At 41.4% G+C, this 23,264-nt stretch overlaps 1 protein-coding gene across 3 annotated transcripts in view; it reads left to right on the top strand.

Moving 5' to 3' along the window:
* Positions 1-23,264, top strand: part of LYST (lysosomal trafficking regulator) — a 124,150-nt gene that overhangs the window by 18,806 nt on the left and 82,080 nt on the right. For 2 of the 3 annotated variants that reach the window (XM_090044594.1, XM_090044574.1), the window contains exons 2-9: positions 3,386-3,473; positions 5,442-5,643; positions 8,686-8,776; positions 13,412-15,494; positions 17,456-18,482; positions 19,822-19,983; positions 21,226-21,382; positions 22,887-23,113. In XM_090044594.1, coding sequence (XP_089900720.1) covers positions 5,452-5,643; positions 8,686-8,776; positions 13,412-15,494; positions 17,456-18,482; positions 19,822-19,983; positions 21,226-21,382; positions 22,887-23,113 — 3,939 coding nt within the window. In that variant the 5' untranslated portion in view covers positions 3,386-3,473; positions 5,442-5,451. The remainder of the gene's footprint in view (positions 1-3,385; positions 3,474-5,441; positions 5,644-8,685; positions 8,777-13,411; positions 15,495-17,455; positions 18,483-19,821; positions 19,984-21,225; positions 21,383-22,886; positions 23,114-23,264) is intronic. The other variant, XM_090044584.1, reaches the window with a different exon arrangement.

The following is a 23,264-nucleotide window of genomic DNA, read 5'->3' as shown; positions in this document are numbered from 1 at the left end:
TTAGTATGCTTTTAAGCAAGGCAGTGATTTGATTTTGAATGTCCTCTCTTAAATTCTTGAATTCCTTTTCTGGATTTGGGCCCCTTAGACATAGAATTATAGGGCAGGGCAGGTGGGACCCTCACTGTTGCAAGGCCAGCTAGTTCAGCTCCCTGTTCCAGGCAGGGTTATCACCATCTCAACCATGCCAAGCAACATTTTTCTAACTTTCGCTCAAGTTTCCAACCTATGGAACAGACATACTGTATTCTAATGCTTAACCATCCATATAACTAGAAAGTTGTTTTTTGGTTTTTTTTAAATATCCAACTTAAATCTTCCTTGTCACATTTTAACTCTATTACTATGGGTCCATATCATCTCATGACTTGCGTATGACACTAGCTGATACATCTTGGTAAACAGTGCTTGTTTGTTTTATTTCACAGCTGTTCAGCTTGTGATCAGGTCGAGGTCTTTTTCTGCAATACTACAGTCCAGCCAATTGTTTTTCCATTTCATGTAGAATTTTGTATTGGCATTATTGAATTTCTTTTTGTCATACCATTTTTATCAATTTATCAAGGCCTTTTTGAATCCTAATCTCATCCTCTAAAACAGGGGCAGGCAATTATTTTGGCTGGAGGGCTGCTTACAGAGTTTTGGTGAACTGTTGAGGGCTGCAAGGGTACCCTCACCCCCTGGTTGCCATTTTGTGACTGGAAGTCCCGCCTCCTACACTCTGACCTTTGCCAACCAACAACCATGGCCACATGGTTCCCTGGTACAAGTCTTCCCCTTTGCCCCCTGAAAGTACTTCTTTCAGCAATGAGTTTTGCCATCTCGGAACCAGAAAAATACCAAATTATATTCTAAAAATTGAACATCTACAACATTAGTTTGATTTCAAAAAATATTTTTATCTTGATTTTACATGCATTTCTGTAGTATACATAGAGGCGATTGCACAATAGCTTAAAATGAAGTCTTACTCTGTATATTGTGGGGCATGGGGATGGGTATACACGTTTGTGTGGGTATGTGAGGTCTGAGGGAGGATAGGTGTAGGGTGAGGGAGCGTGTGTGTGTGCATGTGGATATGTGGGGTGTTGGGTGGGTATTGGGTTTGTGGTGAGCTGTGTGTGGTGGGGAGGGTAGCGGAGGTATGGGGGTCTGTATGTATGGCAGTGCAGGGTGGGATGTGGGTGCATATGTATGGTGTGGTGTTTGTGTGGGACTCGCCCTACAACCTTTCCCTCTCCGCGCGTGTGTATGCACACACGCTCTCCTTCCCTCATTGTTCTCTCAGTCTCTCTCCCCTTCCCTTTATTGCACAGATGCATGCACTTTTTCCCACCCTCATCCCCCCAGCTCCTGGCCCCAGGGTACCAGCATGGGCCCTGTGCTCCCACATTCTGGCAGTGCAGCTGGGAGTCATGTGGTGCTAGAGCAGGGTTGGAAAGCAAGGAAGTGGCAGTGAGCAGGTGTGCAGTGACAGCTGGGTGGGAGTGCGGGGCCAGCACCAGCAGGGCCTAGAGCGGGGCAGCAGGAGTGTAGGGCCCAGGCTGGCAGGGGCTCTGGAGCTGGGCTAGCTCCTCTCTCTCCATGCTGACGCAGCCTGGCCCAGCTCCAGAGCCCCTGCCAGCTTGGGCCCTATGCTCCTGCCACCCTGCCCTGGACCCCTACTGGCATAGGTCCCAGGACACCAGTACAGGCCCTGTACTCCTGCTCAACTGTTGCTGCACACGCCTGCTCACTGCCACTCTTCTGCCTTTCAACACTTTCCCCACTTTCCTGCCTGCTGCCACCATGATCCAGCACCACATGGTTCTTGGCTGCATGGTTACAACAGCAGGACTCAACAGGAGCCAGCCCAGCCCAGGCCCAAGCACTGGGGCAATCGCCCACAGTCCTCCCCTGCCTCCCCCCAACTGTTATCTAAGTTTCCCTCTTGGGCAGAGGGAGATGGAACAGCTCCAGGTTTCCCAGGCCAGAAGTCTCTGGCTTCTAGTTGGGGGAAGGGGAGCAGGAATGGGCAGGCCTTGCTGCTGGGTCCTGTCACTGGCTTCCCCTGAGTCCTACTGCCTGTGGCTCCTGTCATTGTTGACAGGCAGGCAGGAGCAGATAAACATGAATCTTCTAAACTTTTTTAGGGGCCCCATGGGCCAGATAAAATGTCCTGGTGGGCCAGAGTTTGCCTGCCACTGCTTTAAAATATCCAATAAACTCCCAGACAGGTTTTTCTTATGAGTAGGGACTTACCCAAATCAACAAGGCAGGCTGCCAAATTTATGGGCTTATTGTGGTGGGCCCCATTCACTATCCCTCTGGAGGGGGGAGGGGGCAGGAGCTCAATGGCTCCACCCTTCTGCGGATTGGCTGAGAAGGCTGTCCATCATGCAGACCCACCCCTTGGTGCTGGATTGGTGGAGAGGGGCAGGGCTGCACAACAGGCAGCTCTCAGTGGCAAGGGGCAGGGGTGGCAGCCATCTTGGCTGCTTCACTTTGTGCCAGCATCTTCCCTTTCTGCCTGCCCCTTTGCCCCGCCCCCCCCCCCCCCCCCCAGCCCTGCCCAAGTGGGCTGTGCAGCCATGAGAACGGCTGGCTTTCACTGGGGAGCCAGCATTTTTAAGGTGTTTTGGGGGGTTTTTTTGTGGATTTTGCAGACATTACCCCGTTTCCACAAAATTGTGGCCTCTTCTTATGAAGATGGTGTGGGCAGTGGTGTCAGAAGCCTTTAATTCCATTTATATCACATGCATGTTCCCCCATTGTATCCCATACATAATTCCCCCATAGCCACACAGCTGTCACTTACGTTCACAAAACTAATTTTTTTTTTTTAATGTATATACTTCTTGAGCATTAATACCTTTCTGCACACTCAGTGGCTGCTAATACCTATTCAGCACTAGTCTTGGTGCTAATGCTCATAAGTAGTATGTGCATGTATGTAGATAGTGGTCATGCTGTACTTTCTTTTTTTTCAACAGACATGCAGTGCTAGGGGTAGATTCAGAGTGGAACAGTCTAAATTATTAAGTGTAACGCCTCTGATTTTAAAATTGGTTTTAATCAGGGTTTTCAAGTTGTATTTCAGTTCTGTTTCTTTTTTCAAAGTAGTGCATTATCCTTGGTTGAAACAACAATTAAAACACAAATTTACAACTAAGTAGACCCTTTATGATGGATTTGGTGCATCTTACTGTAGAGAAGACTACACTTACAGCATAAATATATAATATTTCTAAGTTCTTATTAATTTGATGTCTCTCTAGTATATTAGAACATTTCATAATTTGCCAATTTCATAAGTTAAAGATGCACCACTTTGAGACAGCAGCTAATTTTTTTTAATATCTTGGTACAAATTGTGATTTAAATACTTATTTCTTTGTGTTTACAGGTGAAACCTTAAGACAATATTCCCAGAAAAAGTAGTCTTCCAAAGAGAAGATAAATGTACTAAAGACTGGGGCAAAAAAAGAATTCTGGTAAATAACTTCCAGCTTCATTCCAACAGTATATAAAAGAATGTACATTTCTTACTGTCTCCTTGATGTGTAGCAGTTTGAGGCACTTATGTGAGTCATTTGGTTTTTAAACCAAACAAAAACTAACATTTAAAGTGATACTTCTAAGTTTGTGGATGCGTGAGGTTGTATAGGAATGGCTTTAACCAGTTTTTTTCAAATAAAAGATTGAAAACTCTTATAAAGGAAACCTCACTGCTGAGATTGGAAATTGCGCTAAACCATCAGCTGTAGGGTGGTTGGCAGAAAACCTCAAATAGGACATCATCCATCAAAGCACTTCATTATGTTCCTAACTCTGAGCCTATGCATGCTGTCAAAGGGGCTCCATGATTGACTTTGGGTAATGGAAATACTTGTGCTTGAAATTAAGCATGTAATCAAGTGGTCTGCTAGGTTACTAAAATAGCAGCTGCCGATCCAGGATATTATGCATGGCGCTCTCTCTCCCACATTTTAACCTTATTTCAGGTTTTTTTTTTCTTTCACCACTCCCTTTCTTGAGCCATTTTTAATATTTCCTCTTATTTTCCTTCTGGAGAATGTACATCAGGGTGAGTTTGATTTCCCTTCCCCCCCCCCCCTTCTAAAACTTTCTTCCCCTTTCCCAACCCATCCTGCAGGTCTGAGCATGTTACTTCAGCTCCAGATGGCATAAAAGATAGTGATGATCAATTGGCAGTTCAGGGCCAAAAAGCTCTTTAATATGTCTGCCAGTTGTCAAACCAGCCCTTCATTCTGTTTGCATCCTTGCCAGAGTTGAGTAGTCCTCTGGCCAAATGCATAAAATTTGCATTCCTGGGGTTATGAATGCCTACACTTTCTATAATGGTATATTTTTATTGCTGTAATGAAAAAGTACTAACAAATATATTTCAGTGTGATAAACAATGATCGTAGTTGTCGCATGAAAGTGGTGCATCATTCATTTGATGCTTTTTTTTAATAATTGTTCTGTAGCATAGGTTTTTTGACATACATGACTAAGGGAGTGTTATATTCATGTTGCTGAATCTGTTTTAAACAGGAGTTTAAATAGAAAGTTGGTTTCCCTGTAAGGAGTCCCTTCTACTTCCTTAAAGATCTCATATTTTCAACATATTTGTCAATTTTATAAGTTGCACCATGACTTGTTTATGCTCTTCATTTCTGTGTATTATGCTGCTTTCTATGTTTCTCTTGTCACCAGTGTAAATATGCATTGCTCTTAATATAGTTCCTCAATAGAAAATATATTTATTGGTCTTCTTACATATTTCTTTTCCCTTCCTTTCTGCTCATTTGGAACAGTCAGTATCTGATGCTCTCCAACAAAGAAACTTTACCTAACGATTATTTCTATTACTTAGTGTAAGAGCCTTCATCATGAATTCAGACTTCATTGTGCTAAGTTTTCTGAAATATAGAACAAAGATAGTGCCTGCCCCAAGACTGTTACAGTCTAAGAAATGTTTGCAAGAGGAATGTAGTAGGTGTTATAAAGTAACTTCACTGTAATAGTAGGAGGTGGATAAAGGAAGCTCCTGCCCTTCCGCTCTGTAAGTTTCTCAAGTTAATAAATACTGAAATTATGGCATTTTGTACTTTTGTTAGTTTTAAAGTAAATTTTGGGTGTTTGGACATAACGATTCCAAGTTAAAGGGAACAGTCCTAAAAATCATAAGTGTGTTGATAACGTATGAAAAACTCTTGAAGATGCAGGAAGGCCTTGAAATGTATTTAGATTTCATCAGTTCTGGTACAGTTTATGGGATGACCTTGCTCAGCTGAAAGTTCTGAATAAGAAGGGGGTTTTTGTTTTTTAGACTTGTTAGACTAATTTTATCAATCCTATAGAATTCCCATGAAGTTGGAAGTCCTGAGAATTCCTTAACTTTAAGGACATGTTACTTCCAATACACTAACTTGTACGTTTCTCCTTTGCATTAGCGGCTCAGACATGAGCAGTGCCAGTAATTCCCTGGCACGTGAATTTTTGACAGATGTCAACCGTCTCTGCAGTGCAGTGGTCCAGAGGGCAGAGGCCAGGGAAGAAGAAGAGGAGGAAACTCACATGGCAGCTCTTGGACAATACCTTGTTCATGGCCGTGGATTTAATTTGCTTACCATGCTCAACTCAAGTATTGATCAGGTAATAGTTACCATAGTTGCAGTATCCTATATGCCGTTCTAGTTTGACTAGTATGCTGTTTGTCTATTGTAGAAAACTGCATTTGCAAGCACTGAACATCTGGGAATGTGGATGCTGCCTTTTAAGAGGATTTTTTTGCATTTCCACCCCCCCTTGAGATTTATATCCTGTTAGGGCTTTCTTGTCTTGTGTGGAAGACACGTGTGATTTGGAGTTGGAAAGATTACACAAATCTTACCAATATTTCAGTACTTTGTCCTTCATAGAATAGCAATTTTTTCACTTTTTAGAAGGATAAATCTTATAGGCAAGATAAATTACTTTCTCAAGAATTGCGTTTTGAGGTTACAAATGGGATCAAAGATCAGCCCTAGGTTGCAGTGACACACTGAAAGCTCATGTGGTTTTGGCTGAGTTGCCTTCAGGGTTCCTAAGCATTAGGGCTGTGTGAAGCTTTGGTCACCAATTCGATATTTGGAGGAGATTCGGCCCGATTTTTCAGGTTTGGATCTTCAGCCACTGAATCGAATTGAGAGATGCATTAAAAGGTCCAAATCAAATCCAAGGCCTCCACATTGATTCGGAAAAAGATTCAGATTGGCTGGGGAGAGGCAGACACAGCCGGACAGCTGCAGGCTCTCCTGCAGGAGAAGCCCCCGTTGCTGCCCTGCCTGGCCCCATTCCTCACGTGGCCCAGCCTCCTGGCACTTCAAAAAAACAAACAAAAAAAACCCCCTTGCACTCACTGAGTGCATCCACACATACAAACACATGCGCTTGCAGCAACTCAAATAGAAGCAGTGCAAATTTGAGCCAGGGTTTTTTTTGCCCTAGTGCACATGCTTGTACATGCACTTTTGTTGAGGAACAAATTGTGCCACTTGAGGCAAAATAACCCTGCCTGGCTCCTCCTGGATTTGCTGCCAGGGGGAGCTAGAGCCCAGGGCCAGCACCTGTGCTATCCCCAGCAATATAAAAATCTGCCCTCTCTTAGCCCTAGCAGTACAAAAAGCTGCCCTGGCAAATAGCTCAGGTTTACTTGCTCTCGGGAGCTTCTGGAGCCCTGCCAAATGGTACCTGGGGACGCTACCCCTTGTGCCAGCTGGACTGCTGAAGTAGCCCGGAGAGTTCCAGTGATCCTGATGGCAGTTGAAGCTGCCAGTAAGTACTGCTGTTTTTTTTTTGTTTGTTTGTTTTTAATGTGAGCATGTTGGGGTGGAGGAGGGCAGGGTGTGCGGGCCTTGGTGGGGTGGGGGGATGGGACCGGGCACTGGGAGGGTTGGGGGGGGGCTGGGACAGGCATCACAGGGATCAGGGGCCTCGTGGGTGGCAGGCGGGGGGGGGGGGGTGAGGCCAGGCACTGCTGGGATCGGGGGGCTGGGGGAGTAGGCAGGGCTGGCAGGGCCCCCATAGTCCCTTCCCTCCTCCAGCCCCCGCCCCCCCCCCCCCCGACCCCTTACTTACTGGCACTAGAGCCCTGCTGCTGAAGTGCACTGCTTTAGCACCAGAGTAAGGGGCCAACCACAGAGGCTGCGGCCCCCCCCCCCCCCGACTTGCTCTGCTGGGCAGCGTTTGCTGTTGCTGCCTGCCTGGAGCTTGCACACTGGGCAGCAGCAGCAAACACTGCCTGGTGTGGCAAGAGGGGGGGCCACAGCTGCTGCCACCGTGGGGCAGCCCCAGGGGGTGAGCCCGGAGTTGTGGGGCCCAGGCTGGCAGCGGGTTACAAGCTGGTGCTGAGTGCAGGGGAAAAGCAGCCCTGCCCTATGGCCAGTGCCCTGTGCTGTAGCTGCTTGCAGCCCACATGGGGCTGCCTTTGTCTGCTCAGGACAGCCCCACGCAGGCTCCAAGAGGCTGTAGCAGGGAGTGCTGGCTATGGGGTGGGCAAAGGGCTGCTTTTCCCCATGCTCAGTACCAGCTACTCCTGTGCCCTTCCCCCCCACACCCTTACCTGAGCTTCCCATGCCGGGGGCAGCCACCTGGTCCCAGGCCAGAAGCCTGTGCTGGGGCTTCTGGCTGTGGGGGGGCAGGGCCAAGCGGGCCCTGGTCATGCAGGAGCTCTCCAGTGCTTCCCTTGGGTCCTTCTACCCTTGGTTCCTGTCATCTTTGACAGGAACCAAGGACAGATAAATTTTAAGTTTCTAATGGGTTTTTTTGTTTGTTTGTTTTTTGTTTTGTTTTTTTTAAGGGCCCCGTGGGCCGGATAGAATGGCCTTGCATGTCGGATGCTGCCTGCAGGCTGTATTCTGCCCACCCCAATCCACAGTTTAACTTCAGAATTTCAAAAGAAAAATTTTGCTAGTTCAACTTAATACAGGTGCTTAACTGACACTTGTAAAACTCTGGCGAAGACAGCATACACTTGCATAGGGCTTTGAAAATTATGGAAATACTTTCATTAAAGCTGTATATTGTTTAGGTTTTCATTTGCATTGCACATTCTAGTTCTCTCCAGAGGATTTTTTTTTTAACTGGCTTTACTGATAGATGGCTAATGCATCATGACAAACTATTACTGATTTAACTTTTTCAGTTCATGAATTAAATTGAAATAAATAAATTCAAACTTATTTAAAAAAACCCAACTCCATCGTTTTAGGAAAGGTGGCAAGGATAAAAGAATATTCCAATAAAGTACTGTGTTTTGGAACCAGGGGGAATTTTTCCTTGGGTTTCATGCCTTCTCCCTTCAAATCAGCAGAAGCTATTTGCTTTCAATTTTTAATCTAATAGTTTTGTTCACCCTTGGGTGAGGAATTCCTTCAGTATGAAAGGCTTGGAGTACTTTGATATTTATAGAAGTAGTTGCAAAGTTATGCTAAATACTTGCAATGCTTTTTGATTGGCTACAGTCTAAGATTATAGTACTCTACAAGAAGTGTTGGCATCTTTTTTTTTTTCCTCGTGTGGCTTTTAGAGATGTAGAAAGGAGGATGATAAAAGGATTTGACTAGGTGTTCTAAAACTTTTTTTTAACAACATTTTTAAAATTTTGAGTCTGTTAGATGAAAGTGTCCAACTAAGAACCTTTGTTTCCAAATACAGGAGCTGACATGTCGAGAAGAACTCCTAACTCTCCTTCTCTCACTTCTGCCACTGGTATGGAAAATACCTGTCCAAGAAGAAAAAGCAATAGGTATGCTTTAATGCTGTTATGGAATTGCACATGACAAAATTAATCTATGTCAGAGTTTGTAACCTGTGGCCTATGAGCTGGATCCTGTCCACCAAGCAGTTTCGTTCAGCCCATGAATCTGGAATGTTGCAAGTAACTGGAGACATTCAGCGGTGTGGGGAAGCAGAGGTGGAGAGGGGACAGTGGAAGCTGGGTTGCAAACGCAGCGTGCCTTTTGGCTGCATTAATTTGGTCCATTGCTGCTAAAACGTTAGCCATCTTAGTCTAAAATCAGTCGGCACGAGTGCTCTCTCTCTATATCTTTCTTGCTTTGTCTATAAAAGTGTACATCTTCCTCCTAAAATGTTGCTAATGCTTGACCTATGGTATTTGTATTCCTTAGCACTTAGGAGTGATAGTCATTGGGCTAGGTGTGTACAAACAGAACAAGGAGGGTTCCTTCCCAGAGGTTATGATGCTAAGATGGTCCCTCCCCAGAAGTGTACAAGTGTGTATAAGGAGATCATTTAATATTGGCCTGCAGAAAAGGCAATGGTCTTGGTAATTGGTTTGCTCACGTTCCACTTTTTTTGTAAGTATCAGGGAAAGGAGGTATTTGAAGGAAATTTGAAGATATCTACAGGGGTCTTCAACTGCAAAGAGGGATGTGGAAGGAAGGAAAGCGTGAAGGTACTTCTGACAATTGAATGAGTGGACGGTAGTTGTTAGCATCGTGGTCTGATTGGAAGCAAGCATCAGTCTCAGCAACAGTTCTTGTCTTGATAGTGAATTAACAATGATAGGTGGAGAGTGTTCGGCAGACAATGGCTTTGAAAGTGAGATAAGCAAATGCCCTATGTCTGTGAAAAGGAGGAGCCAGTGAAGTGACTGGAAAAAAGGTGACATGGTTAGAACAGTGAGACAGGATTATTTTCATAACTGCATTCTGGATGGATGTGAATGGGTAAAGATTGCATTTTTTTTTTTCAAGTTTAGAAAGCAAAATATTACATTCCTAAGATTTAAGATGAATAGAGTTGGGAATAGTTATGGGTGTCAATCATCTTTCTGCACCCCTAGGCCTGAACTTAAAATCACATGTTATGCAGGATTTTCAGGCAGGCAGTTTTACATGTCAGACTGGTTACCTTTCGGGTACTTTTAATATAGGACAGAATAGATTTGAAAAGCTAAAGATTTAGATCAGTGAGGGAGACAACTTGCTTGCCGTTTCGTTCCTTTTTTAATAAAACGTCTTTGTGTCTCATGTCTCGTTACCGTACATAGATTTACAAGATTTAAAGACAAAATCTGATGATTATTGTATGCAACTTTACTACTTCTGTTGGCTGACTCTGCATAATTACATTCCTTTCTCTGTGTGCACTTCTAATGTAACTTGGTATGAAATGTGCTTTCTTGTGGTCCTATAATAGGATAATAATTTTGCAAGGATTAGTTCAAAATAAAGTTGCACTTATTTAAGTATGAAACCTTACCTTCATGTACAGTCTATAAAACTTTCCCATCTGAATACCTAGCTAACATGTAGTGAATGTAGTGAAAAGGAGGACCACCTTACAGACTAACTCATTTCTTTAGGGCAGTGATTCTCAACCAGAGTGGTTCAGCACCCCAGCATGATTTGAGATCCTTTTTAAGGGTACCATGCAATAGTGGATATGTAAACAGCTACACATGATTGTATGTTGTGGTCTTGCTGAATTCTTTGCAACACAAGCACGGCTCCATTGTTTTTCCATTGTCAGGAAACAACTAAAAGCTAAGAGCTGGCATTTTCCGAGCAGTGCCTTGAGTCAAAAGGTTAAGAACAGTTGTATTAAGGAATGAAGGTATTTGCAATAGGCTTCATGGCTAGATGCAGAGAGATCTTTCTGGTAAATGGCTGTTGTGTTCAGGTAGTTCTGCATGCCCTTTTTAATAAAGTATGTTAGGTTAGGATAAACAACCTACATGCAGAAAATAGTAGATTCCCCAAACAAAATGCCAAAACTTGAACTCCATTCCCCCATACCCTCAAGTACCACTTCCCTGCCTAAATCCCTACAAAAGTAAACCCTCACCAATATCAGCTGGGCATCCCAACTGCCATTTTTATCCAGGTATCCCAGATCAGTTAAGATTAGACAGTGTTTTTCTAGAGTTCTGAACAAGCACTTGAACTAAGCACTTAGGGGGTCTATACATGTGCTCTGGGGTAGAAGAGAGGGTTCTTTAATTAGAACAGCTCTGAGAGCCACTATAATAGAAAAGACCCACAATGTCATGTGTATTCAGTGTCCCACACTTCAAAATGGCGGTGGGGGTGCTGTAACTAAAGCTTGTCCAATGAGCTTTAGTTACAGCACCCCTACCACCATTTTGAAGCACAGGAACACTGATGACGCATGACATGGAGGCTGCTGGAGCACACTAATTAGCATAATTGTGTGCTCTGACGTGCTAATTAGCATGTGTTGGACAGAGGTCCTTCACATGTATACATGCCCTCAATGGGCTTTTGTTCAGACACTTTCTTGTAAAAAGACTGTTCTGCTTGATGGAGCAGTACAAGAGAAGAGTTCAGAATATCTGATCCATAGGCCCTGCTACAGATCACATGTATTATGCAATTTAATTAACTGGTTCATCATGCATAATTTTAGACAAGCTACGTGTGCAAACGTAGCTTATCACACAATAAAAATGGCTGTCAAGCTATAAAAAGATACAACTGGCTATAAAGTAGTGCTTGAAAATGTGTTACAATTCTACAGCTGGTTTTTATCCAGCTTTAATTTGAACGTGTATAGGGCCCCTAAAGTAATATTTTGGTTCTGTTGGTCAGATAAGTCTTGAGTGGATTGTCAGGAACCTGACTTTGGTTTTTGTCCTTTTAAGGCTAAGTACAGACAGTCAAAAAGCCCGAGGCTGAACCAGTTCAGTCTTTGCAGGTTAGTCCAAGCTACAGAGATTAAACTGAGAAACAACTGGACAGATGTTCACTTCTGATTCAGGAAATGTAGTCACATACCTGCAGTAGCTCAGTCCAGAAGCTGGGGGTGCTAGAGCACAACCCTCTGCCACATAGCCAGCTTTGACTGTGTGTTCACTTCCTCTTCCTGCTACCCTTGAAGTCTCTGGGATTTGCAGTCTCTGCCTTTCCCTTCTCTCCACCTTCTCTGTTGAAGCAAACAGCACAGCACAGCACAGCCCAGCCCAGGGTTGGAAAACATGCTGGGATGCTAGGGGACTGTGATTTTAACTTGAACCCGGAAGGGGTCTGGGACAGAACCTTCATAAACAAGTTTGACTTAAATCAGTTAAGTCTGATATGTAACTGATTTATCTAGGTTTATCTTAAACCAGATTCAGCCATTTTGACACTGGTGTATTTTCATTGAGCTTCTGTTCTGTTACTCTGATGACTTAAACTGGTTTATGTGCAACTTCTGTCCATAGCCTAAAAGTGAGGGGGTTTTCTGAATCAGATTTTGAAGGGAGAAAGATACCTCTTCTACTTGAGATGTAGGATATTTTGATTCTTCAAGGAAAAAAAGACATGAGGTGCTTCCATTCAAGAGAAAAGTGAAAGTTTAGATTTTGACTGTTTTATCATCGCAGACACATTATCCTTGCTTGTCCATATTGGTGTGAATGGGTTAATAGGATTCCTAAATCTGCATTGCTAATAACCATTTTGTGATGACTTGTCATGAAGTTTACTGAAAGAACGAATAAAAGTAAAGTAAAGCATATGCAGGGAAGGTGCAGTGGTACAGTTGCAACTCCCTTTAATTCTTGCTCCACCAAAAATTTTAAACCAGCTGCCTGGCAGTGGCAGTGGTATTTCTGTCCAGGTAAGAGTGAGGGAGTCAGCTGACTCTGGCTCATTTATACTCTACCAGAATGCTACTAATCTTTCTTCACGTCACTGGTGTTAATGTCCCTCTCTTTTTCAAATGGTCTTGATGTTCCACTATTCAAACTTTCCTTTCTTTTGCAATTTTGCTTTTTGCTAGCCATTGCTGGTAATGTCTCTTGTATTTCAAAGACTTGAAGACTGTTTTAGCTCTAATTAGAAACTTTAACTCAGGTGTGGTTATATTAATTTAGGTATAGAAATGACTGACAGTGAAGTATTGGAGACATTATAAAGATGTTCAAGAAGCCTAGGTTTTATGTTATTAATCTGAATGAAATGCATATTTTAGTTATAATGACCACAGGACTAATGAAACACTGTCTTTCGACTATTTTTACCTTGTTTGTTGGGGTTTTTAAAACTGAGTGTATAATATATCAAATTGGTGGTTGTTGCAATAAATTTACATATTTTTATTCAATCTTAAATTGAGTAATATAGCATATTAGTAAAGCTTCTAGTTTCTGTTTAAGTGGAGAAATATGTGGCACATTATCGCGTATAACATGACATGGACTATCTACACATCTCTTTCCAAAATCGTAGATCACTCCATGATCATGACCCTTGAGAGAGACTAAACAATATGTATCTCCAAAATATTTGTATTCAGATTACAGCACAAAGCACTAAGGGCACGTTTAATTCTAGGTTTGTTTATGCACTGATTTTATTTATTTATTTATTTATTGTTCTCCCCCCACTTCCCCTTCCCTTTCCCTGTCTTTCAGCAGGTTTCAGACTACCCTTCACAGTTGATGTATGCCTAACCAAAGAGACAAATTCAGGTTCTCTGAAATCCACTCAGGAAAAAATAAGTTTAGAAGGAAACTCTCCTCCATCTCTTCAGCCTTCTGGAAAAATATATCCCTTCTCTCGAAAAAGTAGGCGCCAGCGCAGGACTACCCACCGTTATTCAGTGAGAGATGCAAGAAAATCTCAGTTATCTACTTCAGATTCTGAAGGCAATTCAGATGACAAGACTACCATAATGATAAAACACAGGCGGTCCCAATTCTTGCAGCCTTTTGTAATGTATCCACCCAGGGACAACTTCCTTGCAAGTCTGTGTGATCAGCCATCAGCAGAAGCAGTACCAAATTCTAATCTTGATGCTATGAATTCAGAGAAGTCTAGACAAAACATTCCAGCACACGAACTAAATCCTGAGATTTTAAGTGAGCCAGCTGCAGCTACTGTTATTGGCAGCATGGACAATTCTCCATTTGACTTGTGCCATGTCTTGTTGTCACTGTTAGAAAAAGTATATAAATTTGATATTACCTTGAATCACAGTTCTGCCCTTTCAGCAAGTGTAGTACCTACATTAACAGAATTCTTATCAGGTTTTGGAGACTGTTGCAATATAAATAGTTCTGCAGAAAGTGAAGTGGTTTCTGTAGGCTGGACAGAAGAACCTGTGGCATTAGTTCAAAGAATGCTCTTTAGAACAGTGCTGCATCTTATGTCCTTAGATATTAGCTGTTCTGAGTCAATGCCTGACAACTTGAGAAAAAATCTAACAGATTTGCTTAGGGCAGCTTTAAACATCAGAATTGCTTTGGAAAAGAAGTCTGATCCTTCTGCTCCAAAGCAAAAGAAAACACTACAGGGGGTTGAGGATGACTATGTATTCTTCAAGTATTGTCACAGAGCCCTTATTTTACCTGAGCTGCTAGAAGGGGTTTTGCATATTCTGATCTGTTGCCTTCAGAGCGCAGCCTCTAACCCATTCTACTTTAGTCAAGCTATGGATCTGTTTCATGAGTTCGTACAACACCAAGGATTTAAACTCTTTGAAATGGTAGTCCTTCAAATGGAATGGTTGGTCACAAAGGAGGAGGGGATAACTAACGAAGCGTCAGAGCATCTAAAAGAACTAATTAATAGCATTATGAAAATAATCAGCACCGTCAAAAAAGTGAAATCCGAACAGCTTCATCAGTCAATGTGTACGCGAAAGAGGCATAGGCGATGTGAGTATTCTCACTTCATGCATCACCACAGAGATCTTTCGGGGCTTCCAGTTTCTGCTTTTAAAAACCAGTTTTCAAAAAACCCCTTTGAGGAGACCATGGATGGAGAAGTCTGTTATCCTGAACGGTGCTGTTGCATTGCTGTTTGTGCTCACCAGTGCTTGCATTTGCTGCAACAAGTTTCTTTAAGCAGTACCTGTGTTCAAATACTGTCAGGTATGAATAACGTAGGAATATGCTGTTGTATGGACCCAAAATCTGTGATTACACCATTACTCCATGCTTCCAAATTACCAGTATTAAAAAACTTTCAACAATATGTTTTGAGCATCCTTAACAAGTTTATATTGGATCAATTGGGTGGAGCTGAAGTATCTCAAAAAATTGTACAGGCAGCCTGCAATATTTGCACAATTGACTGTGACCAACTTGCCGAATTAGAAGAGACTATGCAAGGCAACTCTCCCGATGCAGGCCCTGCATCCAGTTTTTCAGGTTCCTCTTACAGGTTTCAAGGGATCTTACCTACTAATGGATCTGAAGATATGTTGTTGAAATGGGATGCTTTGGAGGCTTACCAGGATCTTGTTTTTGAAGAAGACAAATTATGCAGTGTGCAGATAGCGACCCACATTTGTCACTTAATCCAAAAGGGCAATGCTGTGGTTCAGTGGAAGCTATATAACTATATATATAACCCAGTGCTGCAGAGAGGAGTTGAGTTAGCCCATCACACCCAGCAACTAGGGGTAACTACAGCATGCAGTCATAGCCAATATTTGCCTCAGGAAGTACTTCAGATTTATTTACAGACACTGCCTGCATTATTTAAATCCAGGTTGGTTAATATTGTATCTATTAATAGATAGAGTTTTTCTATGACAAATGATAAATGTTCAGTCATTAACTTGAATATAATGTAATCAGGTGCATCTTGCACTTTGGTCATGAAGTGATGGCGACCAAATGAATGCTACATGTTTAATTATAGCTTTGCCAGTAGATTCATAAATATCAAGACTGTTGATCTGGAATGATGATCATATGTATGGGTTTAAAATATTCCTATAGAATGCAATTTAAATCTGTTGTGTGCTTGTTGAATACGTTTACATACCACTGTATGAAGGGTTTGGCTTGTTAATTCTTGGCAATCTATTTACTGTATTTGAACAGCTTTCAGAGAAATATCAATGCTTATGTTGTTCTAAATGTCCTATTACATCTTTTATCAAAGATGCTTAAATTGACATTGTTCATAATTCCAAAATAAGGAAGAAATTAATTGCCACTTCATTGTTTTGGCTTTTATTTTAGCATGAAGCAGCATTGTGATTAAGTCTGTGTGCACAAAATAGAGCACATGTAAGGATATATCCTTCATTCCTAGCAGGTGATGTCCTCTGATCCATCTGGAGCTTTAAGAATGTCATTAGTTACCTAGGGTTCTAACAGACTTCACAGTTGTCAGGGGACAGTTTGTAATTATTATTGGCTCTCGTTTACATCTTGATCAGACATTTGAGTTCTTGAGAAAACAGTTTATGGGCAAAAGCCATTCATTCTGTCATTTCATGGAATTTTAAATTTATGGTGTAAGAGACTTTGGGAAATTAAGGAAGTGCAAGAAGTGAATATCAAATTAAAACAAAGTGCTAAATGTTCTGGGATGAACTTAAATGCAAAACAAAAGCCAAAACAGCTAAAAATGTCCTAAACAGCTTGTTCTTCTGGTCTGCATGAGGTGCATTGTGGTGGTCCATCAACATAAATTCCTTGTACAAAATAAGATAGTGGAGCGAGAACATGCAATCAATAGATGATTGACTTGGGACTCCAGAATAATGCAAAAACTGACTTTGTAGAACTGTAAGATAAATCCTTTATGTGGTGGTAAATGAGGGAAAAATTTGCATTGGACCTCACTTATAACCCTGTGACTAGAATACATAAACATGAGTGTATCCAGGATTGCAGCAAGATAGAGAGCTCACTACTCAAGAGCCACACAGCTGAAGGGGGCATGGCAGTACCAGTTTTGATATGGGCCTGGATGCCAATGAGCACTGAGCTAGCTGGTACATGAGTGCAGCTCCAGCTCTGTGTACTGCAGGCTTTGAGTTCACCGGCTGGTCAGCATGGGGTCTGTCCGGAGGCCCTGCTCTCTCTCAGCTCTGGAACCCAGGGGATGAGTGCTGCTGTTGTTTAACCCTCCCACCCCCACATTCCCATATTCAGCAGCAGGGGAAGAGGGAATGAGCAGTGGTGGCATTGAGCCCCTACTTCCATGCAACTCTGGAGCTTCACCATCATTTGACCCCCCCCCCTCCCCCCAGTCCCTCTGGTCAATGAGTTCAGCTAATTTAGTGACTGGGGTGCGGGTGGGTGTGGCAGGAAGGATAAGAAAGGGCAAACGGCAGTAGTGGTTACCCCTAGGCTCAGGACCCATGTGAAAGCAGGGGGTCCAACCAGTTCCTGTACTGACCAGCTGGTGAGCTCAGAGCTTGCTGCACATGCAGAACTTCTACATGCTAAGCTGATGTGCTAGTGAGTGCATGCAACACACAAAGTTGGGGTTGGGAGGGGGGTGCCACTTTTGTCAGGATCTGCCCCTGGGCCCAGTTGTTATAAACCCACATTTTCTGAAAGCTGCTGAAGTGGGGGGCGGGGGGTATGTGTATATGCATGCGCACGTGCACGTTCTTTCAGTTGCCTGTATGTATACTTTCATTTTCTCTGCCCCCCTGAGTTCATGCCAAGCTTTATAATTTTTCTGTGCTTTTTTTTTTTTCCCTACAGGGTAATAAGAGACTTGTTTTTAAGTTGTAATGGAGTTAACCAAATGACAGAACTAAATTACTTGGATTCGGTAAGAGTTCATTCTCTGAAAGTTTTTGAAACTCTTATATTCTCCCTTGGAGACCAGCAGAAAGACCAAGCAATGCCAGAGTTAGAAGGTTTGAATAGTGAACAAAAGGAGTCTACTTTGGATCTACCTGCTTCCTTGTGTAGCCAGCAGAGGAATTCAGATGTTCCTCAGAGCCTGAGCAAGTTTTATGCTGGCCTTAAAGAAGCTTATCCAAAGAAGAAAAAGTCCATCAGCCAAGACATTCATGTCAACACAATAAATTTGTTCCTCTGTGTGGCCTTTTTGTGTGTGAGTAAAGAAGCAGATTGTGATAGGGATTCAGCTAATGATTCTGAAGATACTTCAGGCTATGATAGTACAGCTAGTGAACCTTTGAGTCACAAGCTACCATGTCTGTCACTAGAAAGCCTTGTTTTACCTTCCCCAGAGCATATCCACAGAGCAGCAGACATTTGGGCTATGTGTCGTTGGATCTATTTGTACAGTTCAGTTTTCCAGAGGCAGTTCCATAGATTGGGTGGCTTTGAAGTATGCCATAAGTTGTTGATTATGATTATCCAGAAACTTTCCAAAAATAAAGAAAAGCAGCAAGAAAAAAAGGAGGGACTTTTTACTGAAAACAGTAAAAATGTGAATGAGAGTCCTCGAATTGAGCCTGTTTTCAAAGAAGCCTTGTCTCATGTGACTAAGAAAAATAAGTTGGCATCAACAGAGGTTCATAGTCTGGTTGAAAATTCTGAGGCTACAAGACAAGTGTCTGAACATATTTCCAACGACCACTCTTTTAGTGTGGAACAAATTTCAGGTACTCCTGTTCATCCTGAACTAGAAGCTGCTGAAAGACAAGAGAATGAGTGGGCATTTCAGAGTATAAGACTTTTGGAAGCTCTCCTGACTATTTGTCTACATGGTGTAAATAATATGCAACAGAAGTTGGAAATGGAGATGCCTCACCAGGTAGTAAATGCTTTTTTTTTTTTTTTTAAAGTTAATTTTAAATGGAGAAATGCAGAATAACTATTGCCATTATTGTCTTGCTAATCAATCAATCAACAGTCATTTTAGAGGTGGGAAAATAGTATTCTTCATTCCCTTAAAGCTCTCATAAATGTCTCTTAAATCTTTATTTGGATGGGTATATCCTGGAAGACATGGGTGGTCACCTTGCTGCATGCATGCCACAAATGGCACTGGCAGCCTATGTGGCAGACTGGGGAAGGGGCAAGCAGCACAGTACAGATTGGTCATGGAGCACAGGGCAAAGAGGAAAAAGCAGAGCAGCAGATAGGGAAGGGGGTCAGAATGGTACTCAGGCAGGACAGAGACTGAATTTGTGGCATGCCTGCCAAAAGTCTGGCCCCCACTAAAGCATTGTCTTCATAGGTTGGATCTAGTAAAATAGTGAAAGATGCTTGTGATTAAAACAAACTGATCAGTCAGTGGAAGGCTCTGAAATGGAGATGATTTGAAGGAAAGGGAACTTTGACACACAACCAGGCTGTTTTAAAGATACAGAGGGAATTAAAATTGATTTAAGGGAGTACTGCGCAGACCATAAATACTGATAAAGGGTATGGGAGAACACAGTTAAACCCGTATATTCCAAGAAGAGAATTAAAAAATTATACTACCTGGTGGGTAGTTAGGACTGAAATAGTAATGGTAATAGTATGTACAGCACTTAAGATGTTTAGGTTATCCAGTATTTCTGTGTGTTTAATCTGAGAATACACATTGTAAAAGCAGTATGTTCTAGATGGAGGCATAAAATTAGAAGTTAGTGGACTAGCACCTAGTTCTGTCTCTGCATCAGTTTGCTTTCTGGACTTGGGTAGGCTCTTAACCTCTTTGCATGTTCCACATTTGCAAAATGGGGTAGTGAGTGGTGCAGGTACAGTGCTCTGTAGGACCTGTCTGTACTAATAACTTACCTGCCAAGTGGTGCAGGGCTGAAATGGTGAGCTGCTGTCTGCTCCCAGTCCAGAGTTAGTGTAACAGTTAGCATGGCACTGCACTTGAGCTAATTAGCACAGCCTTACTGTGCTAATGATTGATAAGTAAAATATCTACATTTCCACAGCCTGCAAATGTTTGACCTACCAGATGTGTGGTGGTGCAGACTTCTTTATACAAATAAGGAGCAGGGCCTGGACGCCTACATGGTAAAAGATTCAGTCCATTTATATAAGAGATGGCAGGTGGACAGGAGAATTTTAAAATGCATGGTGATCATAGTTTTTGAGCCATGTCACAACCAAGTATCAGTTATAACATTATTTTCTTCTTCCTCATGAAGAACGTGTGTGTGGCAGATATATTACTTGAAATACGGGACCAGCTCACTCAGGCAAAAGTCGTTGAAACTGACTTGGCAAAACCACTCTTTGATTCACTGCTTCAAGTTGCACTGGGCAATTTTTCTGCTGATCTGGGTAATTCTGAAGAAAAAGCTGAGAAGGTGTGACACTAATGTATTAATACTGATTAAAGGAGAATAATCCTGTGTGAGGGTTTGCATCTATATTCAGTTCTCTATAAATAAACAGGCGTATAGTGCTGCTCCTTCTCTAGAGAGCGTGTGCAGGGTGGTTAATAGTTAATGTTTTATGGATGTATCTAAGCTCTCAAACTTAATGGTTGCCTTGTTTAAATAGACTCTGAGAACACCTATTGCCTTCGTTGTCTATATCAGAAATAAGTCAAAGGGCTCATTTCTAAAGGAGGTTGAGAGAGGAGGAAAAGCAAGATATAGTATGGATTCAGGGTAATATACCTAAAATGACTTGAAACACAATTTTTGTTTCACTTTACAGAATGGGTATCAAAGATATAGGCCACAGAGCAGCAGCATCTGACCTGTGAGGCAGCTCCCGAAGGGGTTGGGGATGGGACAAGTGTGGGCGAGGCCCGTTGCCAGATTCCAGGATATGGAGCCCTGTTGCTTGTTCCTCTGCTGCCAAAAATGCATCCGCAGCTGCTACATTAATCCCCATGGCTGCCTGAGCTGATGCGGTTAATGCTGCTGCAATTAATGCTCCTAATGCTTGTTCCACTGGCAGAGGCAGGTCCAGATCTGGTCTGTGAAGCCAAGCAAATTTGATGCCCCTGCTCTACAGCAGAGATGTTTTATTTGCCAACTTAGGAATTTCCAAGGGAAGAAAATTGGTATGGGATGCTGATTGACCCTAATGGTTGCAAGACCTATTATAAATTGTATCAGTATTCCCATAGTGTTGTTCATGGTGAAATGGAGAAACAAATAGTGCTACTTGCTCAGGTACATGTGTGTATTTTTTTTTTAGATTGGAAACCAACTCTTCTGACTACTCTTAGTCAGTAGGTCTGAGTTAATATAAGTCCTGGTGAACCCCTACCAAAAGTTAGTTGAGTAGTTTACAACAAGAATTATCTTTGGAATAATTTTAAATTTTTAATTTTTTAAAAACAAAAATGTAAGTACACTTTTGTTTTTAAGAAGTAAAAATAGAAACAAAGTAGTTCCACCCACATTTCTTTTGTGACTCTTGTTTATAGATGATACTTCCCAGTAGGAATTGTAGGCCAGTTAATTTCTACTGGTTTTAGAAGCACGTCAGTGGGGGCATACTGATTGGGAAGATCCCAGAGCACTTCCTTTGCTTAATGAAGGGATTATACAAATGAAAGGACTGCATATAAGTTTGACATATGTATTTAACAGGACCAACAAACTGAAAAGGAGTCTGTGCCACAGTCAGGGGATCTTTCAGAGGAAACTGAGGAGTCACAGTGCTGTAGTTTGAAACTCTTTGTTGAAGAAGAAGGCTATGAAGCAGATAGTGAAAGTAACCCTGATGACAGTGAAACCAAAGATGAAGGTAAATACTAGTTCTTGTAAGCATCAGGTAAAATATCTTTGACTATTTTATGAACTTGATATTTGGAGCACAATGGAGGGTAGAGTACTAGACTTTTTCTGACATGCAAGTGGAATGCACTAGGAAGAATGGATTAGAGAGTCTTTTAATTTTTTTTTTTTTTTCAGTTTAGCGTTTTTTTAATGGCTCAAAACAGTTTTGCTATGGACAGTTCAAATCAATGTTGCATAAAAGTTCTTAGGTCTAATGCTTTGTGTAACGTTTTGTGGCTTTTGTCAAACCGGCTCTGAAGTCCTGTTGAGCTATCCTTGCTGAAGGGTGGTATTGATTATGATCTAAAAGTATTCTCTCTGTAGAGAGGGAAGGTGATGAAGAACTATTGTTTTTTGTCTTTATACATCCATGTTTAACTTTATTAGTTAATATCATAACAATTTTGTAAAAAATCTCCTAGTTCATTTGCAAGGATTTTTATATTAATTGACCACTAGTGTGCACATCTATTATTCAGATACATGCTTGTTAAAAACAATTCTTAAAAAAATTAATTTGCCTAATGTCTGTTCTTTCACTAAATTTAAACATTTACGTTTTTATAATAGTATCAAATGCATTAATATACAGCTAAGTTGAAATTTCCATTTTCATCCCTTTTTGTATTGAAAATCTGTTTTTGTAAGCATATGCTATAGACCAATTTTTACAAAATGTATTGGTATCAAATGGTACACTGTAAGTGGTTATGCAGTAATTGTTATCTACATGCTTCTGTATCACTACAAGCCTAGAAAAGGCATTGCAGAGTTAATCCTGTTTTATTACTGAGAGTTAATATTTTGGCTGTTTACTAACCTGGTTCCAGGAGCATGCAAATATAAGTTACACTAACAATTGAGGCATCCTCTTAAGCAGAGCTTTTCATCCCCTTTTAAAGTGAACAAACTTACCGTTTTAATTGTCACCCAGGGTCTTAATATTTGGCGAAGTGTGTGTAACTATAGTTTACTTCAAATTTTTATCTACTTTGAAGAGGAATTCATGCTTTTAGGGTTTACCTGAAGCACTTGCAACTGCCCATTAAGCACATCTTGTAAGTGGTAGATTTGCCTATAGTGAATGAATTTTGCTTTAAGCAATAATCACTTTTTAAAAAAGTGAAAAGCCTAACTTGTCTTAATAGGCTGAAGTATTTTTAGGCTGTCACTGATATGGGGATCTGTGCTAGCATTGATTTCCAAATAAAGCAATTATTCAGGTTTTTTTATTTTTATTTTTTCTTATTCTGATTTCTTTGGTCACAAATTTTAAGTAAACATATCAGGGAAGAAGGTAGCTGGAGTTTCTGAAATCATTTGCTTTATAACTATAAATCTCCTTAAGCTTTTATTTTCTGATAGCAAAATAATACCTCTTCTAAAGAATATACATAACATATCTTCTGACTTTCCGCATCAAAGGGTTTTTAGTTGGGTGAGTTTCACTATCCTGAATTGTTTTCTTTCAGGAGCAGACACTAAATTAGAAGCAGGATGCAGTGGTCCTTCAAGTTGTTCCAGTGACCTAACTGAAAGCCTCAATCAAGGAGAATTAATATATCCTGAAATCTGCATGCTAGAATTAAATTTGCTTTTGGCTGGTAACCCAAGTCTAGATGTGCTTGCCCACGTTTTTGAGAGTTTCTTGAAAATCATCAGACAAAAGGAAAAAAATGCCACTTTACTCATGCACCAGGTAGAATAATATAATTTACAAAAATGTTATGCTTGTCTTTTGTATCTTAAACTTGTTAATGGGAAATTTTTAAATATTACTAATGTAAACCACAAAAATACTTCAGAATTTGACAAACTATCCCCATTATTTTGATATTTACCGTAATATT

Source organism: Crocodylus siamensis, chromosome 1, assembly GCF_052110815.1.
Source record: "Crocodylus siamensis isolate JL-2025a chromosome 1, ASM5211081v1, whole genome shotgun sequence".
NCBI lineage: Eukaryota > Metazoa > Chordata > Crocodylia > Crocodylidae > Crocodylus > Crocodylus siamensis.
Note: the sequence above shows the minus strand (reverse complement) of the source record. Positions and strands in the feature narration are given on the sequence as shown.